At 39.7% G+C, this 22,837-nt stretch overlaps 1 protein-coding gene across 2 annotated transcripts in view; it reads right to left on the minus strand.

Annotated features, from left to right (window-relative positions):
- Nucleotides 1–22,837, minus strand: part of DERA (deoxyribose-phosphate aldolase) — a 46,606-nt gene that overhangs the window by 21,798 nt on the left and 1,971 nt on the right. Inside the window, exons 2-6 of one of the 2 annotated variants that reach the window (XM_088164530.1) lie at nucleotides 18,067–18,164; nucleotides 15,591–15,738; nucleotides 14,909–15,004; nucleotides 12,565–12,699; nucleotides 6,133–6,261 (exon numbers count right to left, since the gene is read on the minus strand). In XM_088164530.1, coding sequence (XP_088020656.1) covers nucleotides 6,133–6,261; nucleotides 12,565–12,699; nucleotides 14,909–15,004; nucleotides 15,591–15,738; nucleotides 18,067–18,164 — 606 coding nt within the window. The remainder of the gene's footprint in view (nucleotides 1–6,132; nucleotides 6,262–12,564; nucleotides 12,700–14,908; nucleotides 15,005–15,590; nucleotides 15,739–18,066; nucleotides 18,165–22,837) is intronic. The other variant, XM_088164531.1, reaches the window with a different exon arrangement.

Genomic DNA, 22,837 nt, shown 5'->3' on the forward strand with positions numbered 1-22,837 from the left:
AAACAAACAAACAAACAAATAAATAAATAAATAAATAAATGTTTTGGGCAGAGTGCTGTGAGAACAGCTGGGGGAAGGGAACCTCCCTGCTGCTCCTGCCTGCTCCCACCACCACTGCCACTCCCAGGGTTGGCTGGACCAGGAAATCACAGCCAGCAGCACCCACCAGAAAATTTCCACACCTTCCCTTGCTCCACTTCCCAATCTGAATTATGACCAAGAGTATTCCATCTTCATGCAAAGGCACAAAAATTTTTACCTTTTAACGAGAAGAACACATTTCTGTTTAAATGTTAATTTACTAAGCCCCACAGAGGTTCTATAAAGCACACAAATGTTAATTTTACACAGAAAACCAGAGAGGCAAGAAGACTTGTCAAAAGTGATGATATGCTGGAATTCATTCTGCAACCTCAAACCCATCCTCTGGCTTCCTGACTTGGTGCTTTTCAGGTGAGAAGTGCTTGGAAATAGAATTGTTTCTATTTGTAAGTGGAGATGGTGGAGGGAGAAATTCAGGTGGTGGTGTGGGGAACAAAAAATCAAACAAACAGCTACAGACCTGACAGGTTTTACACAGTTTTACACTGGTATTTCTTCTTTGACTTCACTGGAGGGTATATATTCTGATTTTCTGATTACAGGAGAATACCATTAATAGAATAGACCTTGCACAAAATTAGCAGAGTTGCCAGGTATCCTGCTCTGACAAATATGAATGGCCCCAAATAAAGATGTCCCCTCAGATATGGCTGTGTAGGCAGGCACACACTTCAGTAAGCACATAAATAAATGCATAACAAAATGTGCCACTGCATGCACGAATGGGTTTTTAACAAACTGCAAACAAATGAGGCTTCACTGCATGCACTCCAACTCTGCTCTTACTTCACACACTCTGTGTATCTTTATTTTTCCCCCAACATCTTTGTCTCTACTTACCCATGCAGGGTTCTGTTGACTCAACTGGAAAGACTTTTCATGAGAGCCTGTCCTAGCCTGTCTCAACCACTTTCCACTCCTTCACTTCTGATTCCCTACACACATATTACTGAGCTCCAGATACATTTTGAAGTCATTTCACATTCCCCCTCTTTTTTTTTTTTTTTTTTTTCCTGCTACTAGTCTTTGTATGGCCTCTCATCAGCAATTCAAACCTGAGGATATTGTGATTGCATTGTTGGAACTTTTCAACTCCAAGCTTATCTATCACACCTACATTATTCCTAGTGATTAGCTGCAGTATCACTGTTAAGCTTGTAGGCAATTACCTCATTTAAAGGAGCATCCTTGTAGTGCCTCACTGAACATGCTGTTATCTGCATTTTCATACTGCTGGCTTTTTTTTCATTTCTCCCCATTCTGTACCAGAACAAATGAAGTCACTTGTTTCTGTTCCAACCCTCTTTCAGGCTGATTGTATTTAAAGATACTCCATCTTTTGATCTTAAACTTCATTCCAAAACTTTGTTAGTCCGTGATATCATTCAAAACTTTGAGGCACACTGTCATACTGCATCTTGGTGTTCCACAGTGCATTTTGAGCTTGTTCTTTGCACTAAACTTTCAGTGATGTTAACCAGAGTGTTGGAGATGCAGAACAACCACAGAACCGTGCAGAATGCAGGAGTTCTGCTGCAGCAGCCAGGGAAGTGATGAAATTCCACAGCAATAAACCCCTTAACCAGCCAACTGCAACCACCTCTGCTTTCAACACAGTGGCCAAGAAAGGCTCAGTGACCAGTCAGTCAGTGCCAAACACTCTTCCCACACAGTCCTAAGGGTGAGGACTCCCTGACCTGCCCCCAGCCCCACCCTGCACCTCCAGAACAGAGCTGAGCATCATCTGCCACCCTGGGCAGCTTCCAGAGCCACATCACATCCACAGGCAGGAGCTGCTTCCAGGAGCAGACAGACACACACTGCCCCTGATTGCTGATGGATGTTTGACAGGGAGAGGGGACCCTTTACAGATAAACACACATAAACTCGAGTTGGTTGGATTTCAGACGAGTAAAACAAGACACAAAGTGCAATTTTGTTTAGGTGTTACCAAGTCTCCTCCCTTGGCCTGCCTTTCATTTTCAAATCTCTGGGCTCTAATAACTGGCTGACTTATTATCAAATTACAGCTGAAATTGTAGACTCATAATTAAACCAACACATAATACAACTCACATGCCACTGAGGGGGGACCCTTGATTTTTGCATTGAGCATGAGACTTAAAGCCAGAAACTCACAGTGCATCTCAGTTTGACTTCTGCTTTGTCTGTTATTATCTTTGTCTCATATTTCACAAGGCAATTGTAAGATTTACTCCACTAATGTCACTTATGTGCTCTGAAGACATAAAGTACTGAGTGCCAAGTATTATCACTTATTCAGTAATCTTGTTTCCTATGTTAGCTGCATTTGAGCAAAGCATGCCTTGCTTTTCACTCAATTTTGCCAGTTTGGTTTCCTTGGTCTCTCATTTTCCATAGAACAGTCACTTGGCAGAAGTTTTGGTTCATACAGTCACACCACATAACCCTGCTCAGAACAAATCTGTGCCACAAAGTGCTCACAAAAACAACAGCTTACATTTTGTCTTCCCTAATATTAATCCCAGGATAAAAAATCTTATTTAGAGCTGAGGTAAAGGCTTTGTGTAGCCAGGCATTATTCTGAGATGTTCCAAACTATCCCTGTCCCCTGTGAACTGCAACACAAAGCTTTTCCTCCCTGTTTGGCTATGTTATTTCTGTTCACTTTGGAATGAACAGCATCAAAGGATCTAAAACCATTCCTGCTCACAAATTCAATGTGTTTTAATTTTCCCCTTCTAGACATCAGAGACTTTATTGCTTCAGACACCTTCTGCTATTTCTTGGAGGATTTTTTATAAAGTGCTAGAGACTTTAGAAGTTGGTTTGTTTTAGCACTGACTCATTCCCTTCCTAAATTCAATGTTTACATTGTATCTCCACATACCATTTATTTGACTAATTGTTTAATGGCATGTGAAAAAATTGTTTAAAACCCATACATCAGTAGATGTATGCAGAAGAACACACATCACTCTTCCTTGTTCTCAACACAGGTACTTGTTCAGATATATATATATAAAGAAAATAAATATCTTTCACATCCCACTGCTGTGCTCCCTCAGCTGCACAAAGTGTGTAAAAGGAGTTCTCACAGTCAAAAATGACACAGAACAAGTTTTCACTTTCAAAGTACCTTTACTTAATCACTTCCTCCACCTCTTTCCCAGTCTGCATATCTTAAGGATTATGAATTGTTACACAGGACAATAGAGACTTAGGCAATATGGCTCTCCAGAATAAAAATCTCATATATGAGCAAAATATGCAATTAAGTCACCAACACTCTACTGAAGCATTCCTTTGCCTCTGCAAGCTCATCTTGTCTTTCCTTGGCTGTTTCTGATGTTTGTGTCAAGAAAAAAATGTTTTAAAATGACCCATCTCTCGTATTATGTACAAGAACTCTTTCTGGAGTGTTCTCAAGAAGAAATTTCTTCTTGAAAATTCTTAATGAAGAAATATATAATAGCTGCAACTAATATGGGGTAGTCAGGACTATTTATACCTAGGCAGAGACATGAGTGTCTCCTGTAGAAATGGACATGATTTACACACAAGGATCCACCAGACTCTGAACATTACTAATTCCTTTCTGTCCCCAAAGCAGAGTCACAAATGCAATCAGTTTCCTTGAGAAGCTCATGCACTCAAATCACCACCAGCACTTGAGGAAGCACAAGAAATGGCAGTGGATGCTCCAAACCAATGACCCAAAATTCCCTGACTCAGTGCTAGGTATTGGTCTCAGGCAGCTTTCCAAAATCCACTGCTGCTGTGGCACTGGGACAGAGCCACTGCTCCAGAGCTCCCCCAGACATCACTCCTGCCAGGTGAGTCACTGTCCTCTCTGAAATGTCAGCCTCTCTCACTCAGAAATAGCTCCTTAAATATTCCAGAAGAATTTATGGAGTGCCAGTCAAGCTGGTAAAGGCATGGTTAAAAGAATTTCAGATACCTGTGTGCCTCCTCTCATTCTGATGTCTTTCTCCTTGTGGACTGTACTGGAGAAGGAAGAAAAAGTAGCCATGGAGAATTATTTCAGAGCCACCAGTTCACAGAGAGGAAAATGATATAGAATATACTAGTTTATATTTTATACAATTAAATAGATATATTATAGCAATTATATTAACATTATATACACACTATGTAGTTCAATTATATATATTATATCTCTGGTGGCTTTGTGCTTCAGGACAAAGTGAGTGCATGCTCAGCAAGGCAAACATCTGGATTTTGTGCTCCCCACACAACAGGCTGGCACCATGGACAGTGAGGTGAGAGTTTTAGGGACTGCACATCCTCAGTTACTCTGACACAACTGCATGCAAAGCAAGGCTGGGAACCAGATTATTGAGGCTGTGACCATTAAAAAAAAAAAAAAAAAAATAAAAAAACCCTAAAGCATTGCCAACCAATCAAAACCCCTACAGCAAAGGAGTTAACCCTTTCCTGGAATTATTTTCAACTGTAATTAAATAATGAGAAGCACTTCTATCAGCACAGCTGAAGGAATTGTATTTTGCTGTAAAGGACAGGAGGAACTGGTCAGAGGCAGCAAAAACTTCCAAAGCCAGTTTTTCAGTTGAATTCACTATACTGTGGATTCACTTTCTCCCCAAAATGATAAAACATACAAATAAAAAAAAGTTCTACTGGAATTTGAGGCTCTCAGTAGTTCTGACAAGTTGGACTCTGAAAGTCTGGCCCTCAATGGATGTATGTAGAACACAAATAAATTCTTATTTTTATGCCTACCCACAAAAAAAAAAAAGCAAAAGACTGAAATAAGGAAATTACTGGATATATTCAGATGGATGAGTATCTTGTAAAGTGAATAACTAGGCAAGGAAAATCATTAACAATAGAGCCATCTGCTGTATTTCAAAAAAACTACAGCAGCAAAATTCTGAAAATGGTAAAATGCTTTACCAGCTGAATTTCTCACTACTCAGTGACACAAAAAGTGATGATAATGATTACTACATCAGTTTAAATAAGAGGAAATGTAGATTTCTTACACCTCTTCTAATTAAAAAGCAATATTTAGTGGCATAATACTGATCCTCTGTGTCTAATGATACTAATTGACATTGTAGCTGGGCTTGTTAGAAATGCTCTCCATTCCACTTGAGTCAGAGAAACACAGAATTGTGTATGGTAACTGTGAGGTCAGCAGCGAGCTGAATATTTATTTAAATACTGACAAGACACTAGATGACGTTTTTCTTGCTTTAAAGTAAGAATTTCAAGTCAGAAGAAAAGAAAGGAAGAAAAAAAAATCAATCAACACAACAAGTGAGGGGAAGTTTAGAAGACAGACCGACCCAAGAGGTTCTTTGTACATCTTTACACTTCTAGAAATAAACTTGAGGAGCCCTTCTTCAAGCACAGTGGGAAAAGCAAGTCCCTGGGAGGCAATTCCCAATTTTCATCTCAAACACAGAACTATAATCCTGTTTCAAAAAGGAAAAGTTGTACCCAAAGCTGCAGAGAGAATACACTGCTGAAAATCTTGGATCGAATGGGTGCTAAGCTATGCAAAAATAAAACACCCACAAAGCATCACAGCCCCTGGGAACTCCATCCTCAGCTTTCCTGAGCTGCCCTCTCAGAGGTGGCTGCAAGTGATCACAAACCAAAACTGAGAGCTTTGGGCACGAATCTTCACAGGGAAGCTCCCCTTGCATCTAAAACAAGGTTGTGAGGCATCCACCCACATCTCACCTGTAGGTCACCATCACTCCATCAGTGTGTCTGCCCCAAATGCCTTTATTAAATATTCTGATCAGATGTTTGACAACGAATTTCATTTGTTCCTGCAACCCTTGCCATTCAGCAGTTTCTTATTCTACATTCTACAAATGTTTTTTGTAGTTTACACAGTGACACTTCATTACTCCACCTTCACCAATTGCTACACAAGTTTTTTTTCCTACACCCACAAAACCAAACTTCCACCACTAGGATTTTTTTTTTAAACCTCATAAATGATAGAGCAGAGACATGGTTAGGCTCAGAAGGAGAACCAGGTGTATTTACCTGCCATCATAGCTATCATGCTGGCCTTGTAGACATTGGCAAGGGAGCCCAGTTCACCTGTAGCCAGGATGGTTTTCATGTGAGCTTCTCCACAGGCTGCACGGCACAGACGGATCTCCTCGTACAGACCTGGGGGTACAAGGCAGGTGCAAATGATCCAAGATGCCTGACAGAGAGAGAGATTTTCAAGTATGGCCATGATTTCCACTTCTGGATTCATTTCCAATCTCGTAATTAGTCGTAGCACTCAGGAATTTGAGTTTTGTAAGTTCAATGAATTACATGACTGGAGGTAATTAGCGACGCCGTGCAATTTCAGACTTCACTTAATAGCTATTAATGGCTGTTCTCTCAAAACTACAAATGTATGAAATACCCCCGAAGACATTGGGAGTTAAAAATGCTGTGGTAGTAAAGATTGATCTTAAACCAGCTTTTCCAGCAAGAAATATGGTAGGACATTTTTTGAATCAGTAATAGCTGTTTTCCTCTGCACCTGGCCAGTGAAACCCTCCCACCCTTCCTGGTAAAACTCAGCAGTGCTCCCACAAAAGTTTACACACAGGGAGGCTAAAAAAGCTAGAAATTAATGGAACACTGCACTCAGATGCTGGCCACTTGGGGATGTTTAAGATTGCTCCAGCGTGGGGAGAAAAGCAGCTCTTATAGTGCATGGTCACCATTTCTGGATCTTGAATTTAAAAAAAAACCACTAAAATGCAAAATAAACAAACAGGATGCTTTGCAAGAGGGTCCTTTTGACAAACTGCACTCAATCTTCAAACATCCAACCAAAAAGTTGTTTGACAGAAGGCTAAAATAGAGTTTTAAATAAACTTGCTAAAACAGTCCAGGCTACAATGACTCTTTTTTTTCAGCAATACTACATTTAATTTCCCCTCATTTTAAGAGAGACCTGGAAGGCCAGGGCAGGGTTTGCCAGCCCTCATCTGAGCAATGCCATGGGCACACCAGGGTGTCCAGGGCTGGGATTGCTGGGCTGCCCTTCTGAGACTCGCTGCACACATTAGCAGACAACTGGCTGATGCACTTAGCAAGTCCCTTTATAGACACCAGGCTTCACCTTGTTTCTTACTGGGTACCAAAGGTGTGAATTAATCAGTGCTAGCATGCAGTCTAACATGTTTTATTGATCAATTGGTGATGCTCCAGAAACCTACATCAAATCGAGGCTCAAAAAGGAAACACAAAGGACCTGTGCTATTTTTTTTTTTTTTTGGTGCATTTAATAACCCAGCTCATGTTAGATCCAAACGAAATCTCTTTTTGTGGAGTGACTCTTTCCTGAAGCTTTTGAAAACCCAGAGAAAGCAGCTTTCTTCTCCTCCTAGTTTGGGTAACAAGAGGAAAAAGTTTTCCCAGCCTTTGAGGTACGCCACTGTGGACACACGCATTTAGAGAGCTGGGGAATTCCAGCTTGGAAATTCCTTCCAGGCCTGGATTTCTCCTGACTCTCAGCTCCATTCCCAGGCTGACAAGCTGACTGCAGCTTCAGTTAGGGAGGAGTCTCCCAGGGTGACAACACGGTGACAAACAGAGTGGAATTCATCACCAACATTAACCCCTGGTGTCTTTCCCGTGGGACACATCCTGAGGTGCTGTCCCAAGGATATTTTTCCCAATTGTCCAATGAGCTCCTGTCCTGGCTGCACTGACACACTTTAAATCCGGGCTGGCTGTACAATAAATTGGCCTTTTTTCCCCAAAGAGCTCCGTGGGTGTTGCTGTCCTTTCTCTCTCTTTGCAGTGCAATGACCACACGCCACCAAAAACGTCAAAATAAAATCAACAAAATGTACATTTAGCTTGGACTCCACGCAAAAAAATTACATCCTCAGAGCTGTTTCTGCCTGGCACTGCAGCTCCAGCAGCCTCCCTTGCAGCTGGAAGATGATTTTACATACAATCAGCATCGAGCTGGCTGGAGCAGGCCAGCACACATCATCCCACGGGAAGCTCAGCATCCTCCACCAGCCCTGGAAAAGTGGGCACACCTCAGTGGGGCAGCTGTGTGGGCAAGAAAATGCTGTTCTTTAATTCAGAGATAGCTGACATTCACAGGGAATTGTCAAACCCCTGATAGCAATGGAACTACGTTTGGGACAGAACAATTTAACCCGAGCATCCCAGTGAAAGCTGGAACTGCTCTGATACAGAACGAGTGTAAGAGCTCCTACTCCTTTCAAAAAATAAAAGGAGAAGTTTCAGTACTCAGTCAGATTTAAATCAAGGCACAAACAACAAGATTATCCTGAAAATCTTGGGCAAATGTCTAAAGCATGGGTGCAGTTAGTCACACTGCAGAATGTGCTCAGTGTTTCAAGAAGTGCTGGGCTTCCTGTGGGACAGAACATGCTGCCAAAAAACTCCAGCACTTAAGGACTCAGTTCCATCAGAACAGCAGCAGGATCAAAGCTGGATATAAATACAGTGAATATCTGTGAATATCTGTATACAGGAATATCTGTGACCTGTACAGGACACAGCAGACACAGCATCTCTGCTAAGCACAAAGATTTTGGTCCCAAAACTCTATCCCAGGAAACTCTGCAGGTGTATTTTCAACTATGAGCCAAGAACACCATGAAGAGGTTGCAAGAGGATTCCTTTTTGACTCCTAAAAACAAAGAAAAAGGAAAAGCTCTCAAAGCAAATGGCCAGCATATTAAACAAAGCACCAATATCATGCATTCTAAAAACAGGCTAAATCTTAAACTAGGAAAAAAAAAAAAAAAAAAAGCCAAGAAAACCCAAACCAATAAACCAAAAAAAAAAAACCCCAAAACAAGCCACCCTATCTGGAATACCTGGAGCCAGCTGCTCACTAACATAGTCAGCAATAGCTCTACTGATCCAGCTGTTAAAAAAGATGTGACATAAAAATTCTTCTGCTTTGCACCACTGGAGATACCTGACAGTTTCCATGAATTTTAGACCTCCTTTTACTAGATGTATTTGTAGAAGTCAGAAAAAATTCAAATTTTGTAGGGGGAAAAAAAATGCTTTCGTGGCTGTGGTTTTAATTCCATGTTATAAAACACAAGAGTTGTACGCTTTCTTGTAATTTTCTTAACACTGTAAATATTTAGTACATTGTATTGAATTTTAGCAGCTATTAAACACAGCAAAGAAAATGTTCCTTCCCCTATATATTTCCCAAGCAAACATCCCTGATAATTTCTGCTGGCTGTAATCTGCACCAAATTGTCTAGATGGTCTGTTACTTTTACTTTTTTTACTTTTTAGTGTAATACATTAGTCCCAAAAATCACAAAATAAATGGGATAATCCAGTTCTCCTATAAAGGAAATGAAAATATTAAAGGAGGGGAAAAAACCACACTGCTTAATTTTTCATGGAATAGTGGAATATGGAAAAATGTGGTGATAAAAATCACTTTAAAAAAAAAAAATCAATTTATTTGGTGTTTTTATCCAGTCAGTCACAGTGACTGATGTTAAGGGTAGAAACTGAGATGAGAAGATGTTTTGATTTCTGTTAGAAAAAAGATCAAGGTGATTGTGATGAGCTGGAGCCCCTTCTGTCTGACATGTTAATTAATGGCAGGTTTGTTAACAAAATGCCAAGCACAAGGCTCTCAGCACAACACCACTCCCCCAGCCCTGCTGCAGCCACATCTGTGCAAGCCCAGCTCCAGGAGAAAAAAAAAAAACAGAAAATCATGCAGCAAGGAAATGCTAAATCCAGCCACAGCTTCCTGAAAAATGTGGGGAGCAGGTGTCTGGAGCAGGGAGGGAGTTTTGTTTGCCCTTTTATGATGGAGCACAAAATTGGGTCCCAGCCCCTGTCCAAAACTTCCACACTCCCATCTGAACCATCAGCAGGAGTGAAAAGCACTTTTCAAAAGGAGGTTATGCCACGGATGCAGACGTGCTCAAGTTTCTCTGAATATAACTGGGGGTTTTTTTTTCCCCATTTCTTAGAGGAAAACTCAATTTCCCCAGAGCAAATGATGGATTGATAATGGTCCTGACACTGACAGTGTAACATGTCCACTGTGGAATTAGCACTAACATTAATTGCTGCACCCCACACTACTTCAGCAGGTACAGGGGGGGAAAAAGAATAATAAATAAATCCAGTCTATTTTCAACAACTTGTTTGCCAACTTGATCACTCCTTACATAAAGGCTCCACATTCTGTGGCTAAAGGAAGTATCCAAATTGATAATTCATGTTTAATCCATACTTTGTCAAGTAATACAAGACAATAGCTGAGTAAACTACTCTAAAGTAGTATTGCTTTAAAAAGAAAAAAAATAAAGCTAGGTAAGTTCATAAACTTATCTCTCATTTAATGTTATTTTCTGATGTAATTTAGCTGTCCAATAAAGCTGCTTTTGTATTCAGCCTTATTTAAAAGATCTTAACAATTACTTCACAAAGATCTGGAAAACACATTCTGAGTGTCATAAAGAGCTCCAGCAATATTCGAGAACTGCTTTAAAATAACCTGACATAATTGGACATACACTAAAATATTTAATAACCAAACAAGCCTTTGAAGCAAATCACAAAGCAACACTATTGTGTTGTGGTGACCCCAATTACTGCACAGCCTAGAAGAAAAGCTAAAAATGAACAGTGAGATAAAGCACTCAACCACACAGATTTATTCTTTTTTCAATAAGTTCTGAAGTTGTGAAGAGTATCAGCATAAGAAAATTCTCATATAAGTTGTTTATTATTATTATTATTATTATTATTAGCATAAGTTATAATAGAAGTGCAAGGTAGCTTTAGTTGATGAAGAACCTCAAACACAAGCACAGGTCCTGCACTACTTAATTTTATGTAATGTAGGGACTTAGCCTAAAAATCCTTCTTCATCCCTTCTTCTAGGATCCTTAAAAGTATTTTATAGATGAATTAGTACTGATTAATTTTAGTATTACCCCTAATCACACAGGTAGCATACCTATTGAAAGCTAAACAGCAAGACAGAACACTAGATTTTCACCCAAATATCCAGATCACCTAATGAAACGTTTTTTGTTTTTTTTTTTTTAATAGGAAAGTTAAATATTGTAGTATTTCACCTTGTGGCACCTCTAAGGCAAGTAAATTCTGTTCCTGAAGTAGCTTTTTTTCTGAGATCATGTAAACACGTGTCACAAACATTCAGATTCACGAATAAACTGAAGAAATCATTTAGAAATAATTTGAATTCTGCCATCAGTGAAAAAAAAAAAAATATAAGCCATGCCAAAACAAGGGTGGCTTTCAACATTGTCATGACTTCATCTCTGGATAAAAGAACATGCATATCAAATTAAAAAGCCAAACCTAACTTACTTATTTGGTAAATTGACAGCTTTATATCACATCCATCACTGCTGCACCCCTCCCTTGTAATTTGTGAGCACAGAGAATAATTCATGTCCCATGCAGAGAAATTTGACAATGTATGTCCAGCTCACTTCAGACAGGATCCAAACTCTGAATCCAAGCCCTGTCCTTCTCCTCTGAGTTCTCCCTTCCATAATCCTTAAATAACTGAGAACAAAAGTATGGAGACTGCAAATATCACAAAGATATTACAGCAAGGAAAGCAGCCCTGGAGACACAGATGCAGAAATATTTGGGGGTTTTGGTTCAATTCTAACTGTTAATTGAAAGAAGACCTGAAAACATGATCTATTACCTCGATTTCTGTAATTTCCTTAAATAAAAGCAGGTAACCAGGGGTCCATTATAAAGTCTTCTAAGCAAACAGGATATGATGGCACTGCATTCTCCAGCTAAATGGAAAACTCATTCCAAGACAATGATTTGTCTACCTTCACATGGAGATTAGTTAGAGGAGCACTGTCAGCACTTAAGGCAAACCATTCACAGTACATTAAGGATGCAATTAGAGCAAAAACCATCTTCAGCATTATTGTTCTTACTAATTAGTGGTAGTCTGCAGACGCCAGAACATCAATAATAATATGAACAGTCAATTTGTACCCTCAACTTTCAGGAAAAAGAAAACAACTAAAATACGTGTTTTCATCAAGAATTGAACCACGTAAATTTAAAAAGGTATCATCTACATTAGCAGCCCCTTGGGCTTTCTAACAAAACTCTTCATATAATTAGGCTTTTACTTGCTATTTTTTTCCATGCTGTACACAAAATCCTCTAAAGGCACAGAGGGAATAGACCTGAATTTTCAAACAAAGTTATTCTGCCTGCCCAGCCTGACACAATGTCCAACAGCATTCCTCTCAAAAAATGCAACCCTTTGTCATAAATTGATTAAATAGTTTTTATCATCAGTTGTTCTGAGGGGAGAGGCCAAATTCTTCAAATTCTGATGGAGAGATCTGGGGAAGAGACAAAGACAGACCCTGCATGTGCAGACAGAAAGGTTTGGGTTCCTTGGGTTGATTTTTTTTTACTCACCTTCCCACTGGCCAGTGAGCACCAGGCTCCTGCTGATGACAATGTCAATCTCTCGGGCACCATATTCCACTGCCAGCCTTATTTCAGCCAGTTTGGTCTCCAGAGGAGTTTGGCCAGATGGAAACCCTGCAGCCACTAGCACCAAAGGGGTGCAGGCAGAAGGAAGAAATGTTTTATGAATGTGTTAAAAAGTTTTATAAATTGACCATAAAATTGAAAATACCAGTAATACACCAAAAGATTTGAATGTTCCTTTTTTTTTTTTTTAATGCTTGCCATGATTTAAAAAATTTACAGGCATCTCATCCTACCCTCTCTTCATCCACAAGAAGCATTAGCTGTACCCTCAAAAACCCATCTCCAGTAAGGTAAGTGCATCTCATTAAAAGATCTCTCACATGCCCTGATATTTTCCAGAAGAGCCTACATAAAAGCACAGTATCTATTGCTTTCAGCAGAACTGAGCAAACAAGGAGTGAGCTCAGATATGAAGCAACAGACACATTTTTAATTTTCCCCAATTCTTTTAAGTAGTATCTTGAGTTAAATCGTAGTAATGTTGTTTAATGGTTAAATCACAATATAGCAAAAACTGCTTGCAATGAGTTCTATTTAAGAGTATCTTTATGATGAGTATGTTTTTAAGTACAAAACCCAAAGGTAACTTTGGAAATGGAAAAAATAATGGCTTTGTCAGAGATTGTCTTTCTTTCTGACATTTAAATGCTTTTAGTACGTATTTTCCCCCTACACAACAATGAAAAAGAACAAAACACTCACATGTGCCTTAGCATTGAACACCTGATCTAACTTCAAAGTTTGCCCCTGCTTGGAGCAGGGGGTTGGACCAGATCACATCCAGGGCTCCCTTCCAACCTGAGTAATTCTCTGATTCTATTTCTTGCTCCCTGTACATTCAGGACCTGCCTCTCTCGTGTGGTGACTGCAGAAGGGCTGACCCTGTTAGATTTGGGGATGTGAAAGTCCTGAACAACCCCAGGCTGTGCACACAGCGTCCCTGAGGGGAGCCTGCAGGATGTGCTGCTTGGGATGGTGATCCTCCCTGGGGCTGGGCTGCTCTGGAGTCGTGCAGGAAGCTCTGCTTGTTAAAATCAGGCAGTCAGGACTGTCTCTGATTTCTTCAGAGAGGAATCAGAGTGCAGGGATTGAATTAAAGCCTTTGAATGGAATGAGTAAGTGAATAGATGGAGTGAATAAGTAAGTAAGTAAATGGAATAAGTTTTAAGTGCTTTTAGTGAGTAAAAGGTCTTAGATGCCTGAGAAGTCGTGCATGTTCTAGTGAAGGTTGAAAAACATGCTGGTGTTTCCTTAGAGGCTCCAAGAACCTGGCTTCAGACATAACAGAGTTAGAGTTCAGAATATTGCTGACATTTTTCAGTTGGAACAAGACAGGCCATGTATGTAGTTTATACATAGCCTGGTGTGCTAAGAAACCAGAATTGTAATAGGTTAAGGAGCAGTGCTCTGAGTTTGTGTCTCAGCTGGTTGGAAAGTTTCTATAAAAGAACATGGATCAGGGAGAGCTGGGGCTCTATGCCATGGCTTTATCCATACCACTGCAGTTTTGCCATTGTTTTATGCCATTTCTTTGCTTTGTTTTTGCTTTTGAGACTGATGTGTTTCTGCAACAAATAACTTTATAGCAACTATTAACTTGCTTGGCTTTTTAAAGAATAAGCCAAACAGTGTGGGTGCCCGAGAGGCACCTGGAGGTTTCCCCAAACCTCACACTGCTGGTTCTGCAGGGATGTTTTGGGAACTGCAGAGTGGTGCCAGCACACAGCCAAGGCCTTTTCTTGGGAGTGCACAAAAAAGCAGCCCTTATCTCAAACCACAAATTCTCTCACTTTTACTCTTCCAGTTCTCTTTTTCCCATCCTAGAAATGGGTGTATGAGCCAGCAGCTGTGTGGCACACATTGGCTGGCTTGGGCTAAAACTTGATACAGGATTACACTTAAAAGCCAAACATGATAGGAAAAATAAACCTTTATTAGAACTCCCATCATCATCATCTACTTAGTGTACACTGATACTTGTCCAGCACTTTATCTCAATTTCTTCTGTCCAGGTGAGAAAAACACTGATGTATTTTAAAGGCCTCTTTGAAGAGCTTCCAGCAAAAAGACTTTGCATTCCTGATAAGCTTGAAGTTGAAAGGCAACAAAAGATATACCAGAAGAAAACCCTCCTTCCATTCCCTTCCTTCCACCTGCTACGTTTTCACCTTATTTCCTGACACAAAAGCAAGCTCAAACTTCTGGATTTTTCCATGTATTTTATAACATCAAATGATTTAATGGCATATTTTTGAATCGAGCTTACCTGAAGCCACTGGTATGTTACAACCAGCAGCCTTGAGGGTGTTCACAGCATCAGAGACTCTTGCAGGGTACACACAAACTGCTCCAACAGTGATACCTGCAAAAAAAACACAGCTCCCTGTGTTTCATACAGAGAATTCCACCTTCTCCATGAGCACAGGTGCACTGTCCTCACAGGGATGTCTGTTCCACCCCACAAATGGTTCAGGTCATTCTCGTGCTCTTTCCTCCCTCCTGTTCCTTCACCTGAGCCTGGCAGCAAGTCTGCATTAGCAGGAGTTAAAACTCCAGGATTTTTATTTACAGCCTCACAGTTTAATGCCAAAGCACACAGTCAAGGCATGCTTGATCAGCAAATTGCTGCAGGAGGAACTGCAGTGCCAAGCTCTGCTCTTGTGGGGCCAGACTGAGCCCACAGCAACTGAGAAATCTTTATGTTCCTGCATTTCTAGCTAAAATGCTCTTCTCTCAAGCTCTCAGATAACTGACCTCATGTTTAGACTTCAACCTTCTGAAGAGTCCATAAATCCAAGCTTTTAAAAAAGACTAATCTTTGATATTTGATGTATATGGTTTCAATCAGTGGAAGACTTCAATCAGTGCACCAAGATCCCTTCTGAAAAGCAAGAAAATAATGAGGAAACATTTCCTCCACAAAACACAGGGCCCAAAAGCCACCCTACCTTTATCATGCATGTCCAGGGCTTTGAGCAGATCCTCTCTGATGGGGTGCTTGGCTTTAAAACACAGCCTTTGAACATTTGAAGGAGTGTCATCTCCTGAGAGGGTGGTGAGGTCTATGCAGGTGACAGCTTTCAGCAGCCAAGCTGCCTGCAGAGGGAACAAAGCAAGGAATGGAGCATTTCTGTTTGCACTTCCAAAGCCAAACTGCCTTAGAAGATGCAGGAATCAGAAGCCTGGCTCTCACTCAGACAGTGGGGAAATGTATAGGATGTAACTGTGGAGGATAAGCAAATAATGGCTTAGGATAGACAGAGCTGGCAGGTATCTGTTCATGTCTTCAGCAGTATGTAATGACACAGAAAGGATCCACTTCCTTTTGTGGGAATCAGGAATAAAAAACATCTGTCATTCTGGTGCAAAAAAAAAAAAAAAACAACCCCAAAAGCAAGAGGTAAATGATAAGCTTAAAGCACTCTTTAGATGGAAATGCTTCAGAATTTTTAAAGACTTATTAATTAAAGAATGGAACAGAAGCATAACTAAAATTTTTATGAGCTTTTTTTTTTTGCTGAACAGAAATTGAGCTTAAGACATTATTTTGTAATATCTGTTGAAGGTCTTCTAGAAAACACTCACAGTGAGGGCTTCACTCAAAGCTGACTTCTCTTCCAGGGCACAGGTACAGGAGGAGAGTTTGCAGTGGCAATGGGGTCATGAACCATCACTGGCCCCTGTTAGTCTAAGCCTCACTGTTTCTGGTTCCTTCTTTCATCCTTTAATACTTGGGAACAGGCTTTCCTTTGAAATAGTTTTATTTTGCTTTTACTTGGATTTTTTTATCCTCTCTTTGAGTGAATTTTTGTCTCCTTTCTTATGCCATGAATCACAGTCATCAAGACAGATGTAGTCAGGGGGTTTCAAGAACTGGTATAAACTTCAGGTTTTTTTAAAGGATTTTTCAATTGGGTATTTTGGGAAACAGGCTACAGAATTTGAATCTGTGATGCTGCTTACATTCAAGAGTACAGGTTCAAAATCATCTCTGTTAAGAAAACAGCACAGGACTGACTGCCCTGCAGTGTTCAAACACAGAAGATTTGCCTCTGACACCCTCCAAAGGGAAACCTTGCTCCAGAGCTGGTGTTTCTGGACAGGAGAAGGGAGAATTGTTAGGAATAAACATCTGTCCTCCAGCTGTGCTGTGGGAGTGACACGAAATCCCTTTCCTCCCAATGAGCCTCCACAATCAAAGCCTGTGGCTCTCTCTGTTATTTACATGGAAACCTCAGTTAAAAGAAGACTTTGTTTTCACAGGGCTGCACCTGCAGTATCTGAGCACAGCCATGGTGATGGAGCTTCTCACTGATGTTATTTCCCAACCCAGAGCCATTGGATGGATAAACTTGGTGTCAAATAACTTTTAATGCATAAGAAACTCTAAAGAAATGCCAAGCTGCTGTCTAAATCTCCTCCATTTATCTCCATTTTTAAAATTTAATCACGACACACAAAGCACAAATGTTCAGGAAGGAAAAACAGGCAGGAAACTTTTTTTCTATCACCTTCCAATAGCATCTTACACCTACATCAAATCATCCCCAAACTGTAATCCCAAAATCTGTGCTCATTGTGAGCACAGCTTCAGCCACTCCACAATACTTGCATGATGTCAACTATTTTGAACGATTTTTTTAAGAATTAAGTATAATTAAAGGATTCTTGCTTTGTTCTATTATGTTCCAGTCTTAAGATTGATCCTTCATCATCTCCCTCCTCCTGCTTCCAGGTTTCCAGCTACTGCTGCACATCACCAACTTGTTCAGGGTGCAGAGGGGAAGCATCCCAAGCATTGTTTGCAGAACAGCTGCTTGGTGAATGGAGAAACAGTTTGTCCTTTTATACTAAAATGGACAAAACCCAACCATTTACCTTATCTCAGCAGCTGAAAATCAGTTTTCCTAACCTTAGTGGGCTCCTTCCCCCCACTAAACGCCACAGCCAGACAGGATTTTTGAATTTTAGCTAAAAAACTAGTTAAGCAATGAAATCACACACACTGAGAATGTTTAAGCAAAGAAAAATCATCCAGGTAGGTCAAACTTGACAGGGACCGTGATCATATCTTACAGCTTTAAAATTAAAAAATAAGAAGGCAGCATGCAGAGAAGTCTGTCTGGGAAACAGAATAAATGTGGAGGGATAGTAATATACAATTTAATCCACTCATGAATAAAGATGACTTAAATCCATCTGCAGTTTTGCCAGTCATGAGTTATAAGGTTTTTAACTTGTTTGGATAAATGCGTCACCTTATTCCAGCCCATCATCATCAAACACAAATTACTAAAATAAGACATGGACAAGCACATCTTTTAAGTTTACATGTATCTTGAAAAAAATTCAATATTACAGCCTGGAGAGGGAGAGTGAGTGTGTTAAAAATACAAGAACAGAATGCATAAGAAGAGCACTTACTTGCCAATTACCTTTCACAGTTTTCCATTTTTTAATTTGTTCTGCATGCCTCACCACTGCAGGTCGATTCACATACACTTTGGAGATCCAGCCAAGTTCTGGGGGGAGAAAGAAAGAAAGAAAAAGATAAAATAAAATAAAAAAGCTTCATCTATTTCTGTGTTCTTTTAAAATATGGTACTTCAGAAGAGAGTTGTAGAAAGTTTGGAAGCTCTGAAGAGAGTGTTGTGCTTTCACGTCCTTCTAAGGGTTTGTATATTTATCACCAGCCCAAAATAAGCTCAGCTTCTGTTAGGGGATGATCTGTGAACTGGGTATTTCACACATGTTTTCTGTGCCATTACAAGTGAATTAACTGAGTGCTGATGAGACAGAGACATTGTGCTGCCAGCCCTGGACTGAGAAGTTTATTATGTGTAACATGAAAAAAAAAAAAAACAAAAACAAAACCAACCTACCAAACATCCTTCTGCCATTGCCTGATGACTTATTTCTAGATTCCAGAATTCCCAAAGAGCAGCAGATGCTCTTTGGGAAATAATGAAATTGTCTAGAGCCAGAAGAATCAAATATTGGCCACTGCTTAACAAAGTGTAACTGACTGATAAAGGAGAACTGTGGGTTCAGGCTCTTGAATCTTTTAAATTTCTGCTTAGTATAGTAAATCCAGAGTGTAATTCTTAATATTAACAAACACAGACAGTTCATGAGAGTACACAGGAAAAAGAAATTTGAATATCTTTAAAATCTCTCACATCCCAGAACATAAATAATTCTTCTACATACCAGTCATATAAACATTCCATGAAAACACTCTGAAAAATAACATCAACAATCATTAACCACCAATCACCAGCAAATCACCACCATCAATCATCAAATATCACCACTAGTTAAGGTCAGAATATAGACATGGGCATAGACAGATACCAGGAGATAATAATTCTGGGTGACTGAATTTATTAAGAGCATGTCACTCTATGAATCTTCTTTACTACAGTGTTAAATTGCATTTCCCTTGAGCATGTTGATTTAAAAAAAAAGGTTTCAAACTTAAAAAAAAAGCTAGTAGACAAAGACAAAATTGCTAGAAAAAACTATGGCTACAACTTTCCTCCTTTTTTTCCTCTAGGCACAGTAGGCACACATTTAACAAAGTCCATGGGGGAGAAAAAGACACATAAATAAAATAAATAAATAAATAAATAGAGGAGGGACACACAAACTGTGTTCTGATTCTTCTGTGACGTGCCAGGTGCTGAGATAGCATCATTTTAATCACAATCCCATTTATTAGAATAACTTTTGAACCCTCCTGGGTGCACAGTGACCTTTCAGCCCCTTTGGAAAATGCCATAAAACCAAAGGAAGCAGTTTAGGTGAGGAACTCAGCTTCTCCCTCTCTAATAAAGATCCTTTCAGTTGGTCTGCTCTAACCTATTCTTTCTACATTTTTGAAGACAACCAAGAAAACGAACTAAGAAATTATTTATAAAAACAATTCTTTGGGAGAATATGAAGACAGTGTTCAGTCTGTTAGGGAAAATTCAAGTTTAAGATGAAAATTTCAATGAAAGGACACAAATTTTGCCCATGAGTAGGTTAATTCTTCATTAGTCATTGTTTGTAGAGGATTCAGTCTGATACAGCTGTTGGATCTACCCCACCTGACTCAGGTCTAGGAAATCTTTTTAGGATGTAGAGCCCTGCACACCAGATCAGCTTAAAGAAAATAATCAACTGTAAAGCCATTTGGAGAAAGGAAAGGGGAAAAAAAAAAAAAAAAAAGAAAGAGGACAATTCATAATGGGAGAAAAGGTGTGGAAGGAGAGTGGAAGTGGAAATGAGCCACTGCTTTTGCTTTGCCCAAAGTCCCTTGTCAAAGCCACCAAGTATCAGCACATCAGCAATAGCTGACTGCACATTCTTGGCAAATAGGACAAAATCCATTGGTTCAAGCCTTTCCACACATTTTACCCTCTGTTTTCAGTGACTCAAGGCTAGTCCCAAAGGTTCCTTACCTGACCCATGGCAACTCAGTAATGTCCAATATCTCATTTTTGTGCATGGGATACAAGAGTCCCTGAAAGACCACACAATGTGGATCTCCAAGTATTTTTTTTTTTTTTTGAGTGTGGGAACTCGAATCACAGCACAGGCAAAGAATTAAAAAAAAAAAAAAAAAAAAAAAGGAATAACATAACAAAAAAATCAGAGCTCCATCCTTTCTGTACAGCTTAATGTGAGACATCATGAAGGAAATAAAAGGGTGCAATAAAAATGGCACGGCAAGGAAGGACAAAGGTTCTGGTAATATGCAGCAGCAGATGGAGGCTTCCATAGAACACAGACCTTTTATTCAAGCCCATTCCTACATTAATTAAAGCAATGGGTAAGTGAAAACAAATATGTCTCAGCATAATTGTCTCTAAATAGACTTTCAAAGTTTGCCGTGTGAGGCCTCATCAAATCTTTAGATCTAAGTGCCTTTATTCAGAAAAATCACTCAGCATTCCAGCTTTTCTCTCTTTTTTTCATTAAATATCAGAATAAAACCATTTTTTGAAATAGAACTGACTGCCTTTGGATTCTCCCCCTCCCTCATTCCCCCAAGCTTTATGATTTAGTATCTGGCTAAGGAAAACTATATTTAATTAGGCTCATTAACCTTGCAGTGTGAACACGTCTTTTTTTCTTTTTTTTTAAATAAGTCATCTGCTAGTCATCTGCACAGTCATGTGGCTTCAGGGATAAAAGTAATTAAAGCAGTTACACTACAGCTAATTAGTCAATATTCTGTAATCACTCTTCTAGTTTACTTTTTTCTCTGAAGACATTCGAAAAAATCATATTCAATTCCTTAACAGGAAATTCATCTCCTCTCTTTGAAGAACACGAATCCAAAACTACTGAGCATTTCCTCAGAAAACAATAAATGAAACCACTTCATTAGGATAATTACATAAATATCTAAGCTTCCTAACACATTCCTCACAAAACAGACTAGGCTTTATCGAGGCTTTTAAAAAAAATGTGTTGATGGCATCCCTTCAGATGGTGAAGCAGAAAGCTGAAGAATGCCTGAGGCAGGAGTTTCACAGGCATTTTAAGGCAGCACTGTTCCCAAAAGGAGCTGCCCCCCTCAACTGATTATTTCATTTTGTGTGCCAGGGACAGCATGTGTGCTCCTGCTCCTACCATGAGCACACGAGAAAAGGGGAAGGGAAGTGATGAAAGCTGTTTTATTTTGGGAGAACTGTGTCCTGAACCTTCCCGGAGAAATGAGGAGCTCAGCTGGCCACAGGCTGAGCCCAGCTGGCCACAAAGAGCTGAGCAAAGCCACTGCAGGCAGAGAAAAAGGTTTTGGGATCAGGTCTTGTTACAGGTGTCTCACCATGTAAGCCTTTTAGAGATTTGGGATTATCCAGCTTTGTCAGGACAGAAGTCACAGCTATTTTTCCACAGCAACACTTGATATGGACCAAGAGATCCTTAATTTCATGTGGGTCTTCCTTTATCCTCTCTTCTTCCCTGGCTTGAGACATCTCCTCACCCCAAAATCCCAGCTGTCCTCACGTGGTCCTTACAAGCACGAGTAAAACAGGACTCTGGTACTGGCATAAAGGCCAGAAATAAAATAGCTGCAATGAAAATTCATGTAACTGCTGATCTGAACCTGCTTTTCCCTCAGCAAAGAACTGATTTGGTCACTCCACCCACAGCCTTACTTATTTCCAAGACATTTACTTATCCTTCAAATTCGATTAGAATTACCCAGCAGATTCAAAAGGTGTTAGAACAGTGAAGAACCAGAGCCACAGTACAGGCTAAAAACAGCTATTAATATATTAGAGCAGAATTATGCTGCCATGAAAAGGGATGTAACACTTCATTATCTAAATGCCACTTACCACCAGGCTAGCTCTCACATGCAGAAGGCTCAGAAATACCATCTATAATTAAAAATATCAATTGAAACATAATGAATGTATTTTTGGCCCTTCAGCTAGAGGGTCTGAGCAACACAGATAGATAATGGGTTTTTTTTGGAATGCAAGAACACTGTAAAACAACTGCAATTAATTAGTTCTTACTCAGAATACACAAATATATGTGTGTGTATATATTCAGACATACAGAGGGAAGGGATCAGTGTATGAGACTGGAGAGTCCCTGACTGTACACATCAGGGTCTTTTCATCTGTGTAACATGCACCTATTCTTAATTCCAAGGTAACACTTTCTTCTATTAAGGCACAGTGATGGGTACATTGACAAGGAGATAAGGGGGGAAGAATCAAGGAATTTTATAATTTTTTTTTTATATCACACAGGAAAGCACTACATGCCATGATTTGTGAAGAGTTTGGCTTGTCAGTGATAAACAAATAGATCCTCTCTAAAGGCAACACCAGAGCCCTACTGCTTCAATAATTACATTATGTAGCATGCACAGAAACAGCAGACACAGAAAAGGATACAAAAAATGTATTTTTAAGTAGAATATATTTTGCCACTAGATGTCCCTGTTAGAAAACTCTAATTCTACACAAAGCTGTGTGGGAAACAGGGCAAGTCACCTGAATTAGTGTTAAAGCTGTTGGCACAGGTTTGTAAAGCCTTCAAAAGCTGAAGTGCCTAAGTCACAGAAGCAGTGAGTATTGTTAGCAGCTAGGAAAGATAAAGGTAAGGGTTTACCCTGTTCTTTCTGCTGCTGTATTTCAGAAAGGGATTTAGTGGGAGAGCAAATGACAGGGAGGTGCAGCTCTCT

This window comes from Sturnus vulgaris, chromosome 5, assembly GCF_052056855.1.
Source record: "Sturnus vulgaris isolate bStuVul1 chromosome 5, bStuVul1.hap1, whole genome shotgun sequence".
In the NCBI taxonomy this organism is placed as follows: Eukaryota; Metazoa; Chordata; class Aves; order Passeriformes; family Sturnidae; genus Sturnus; species Sturnus vulgaris.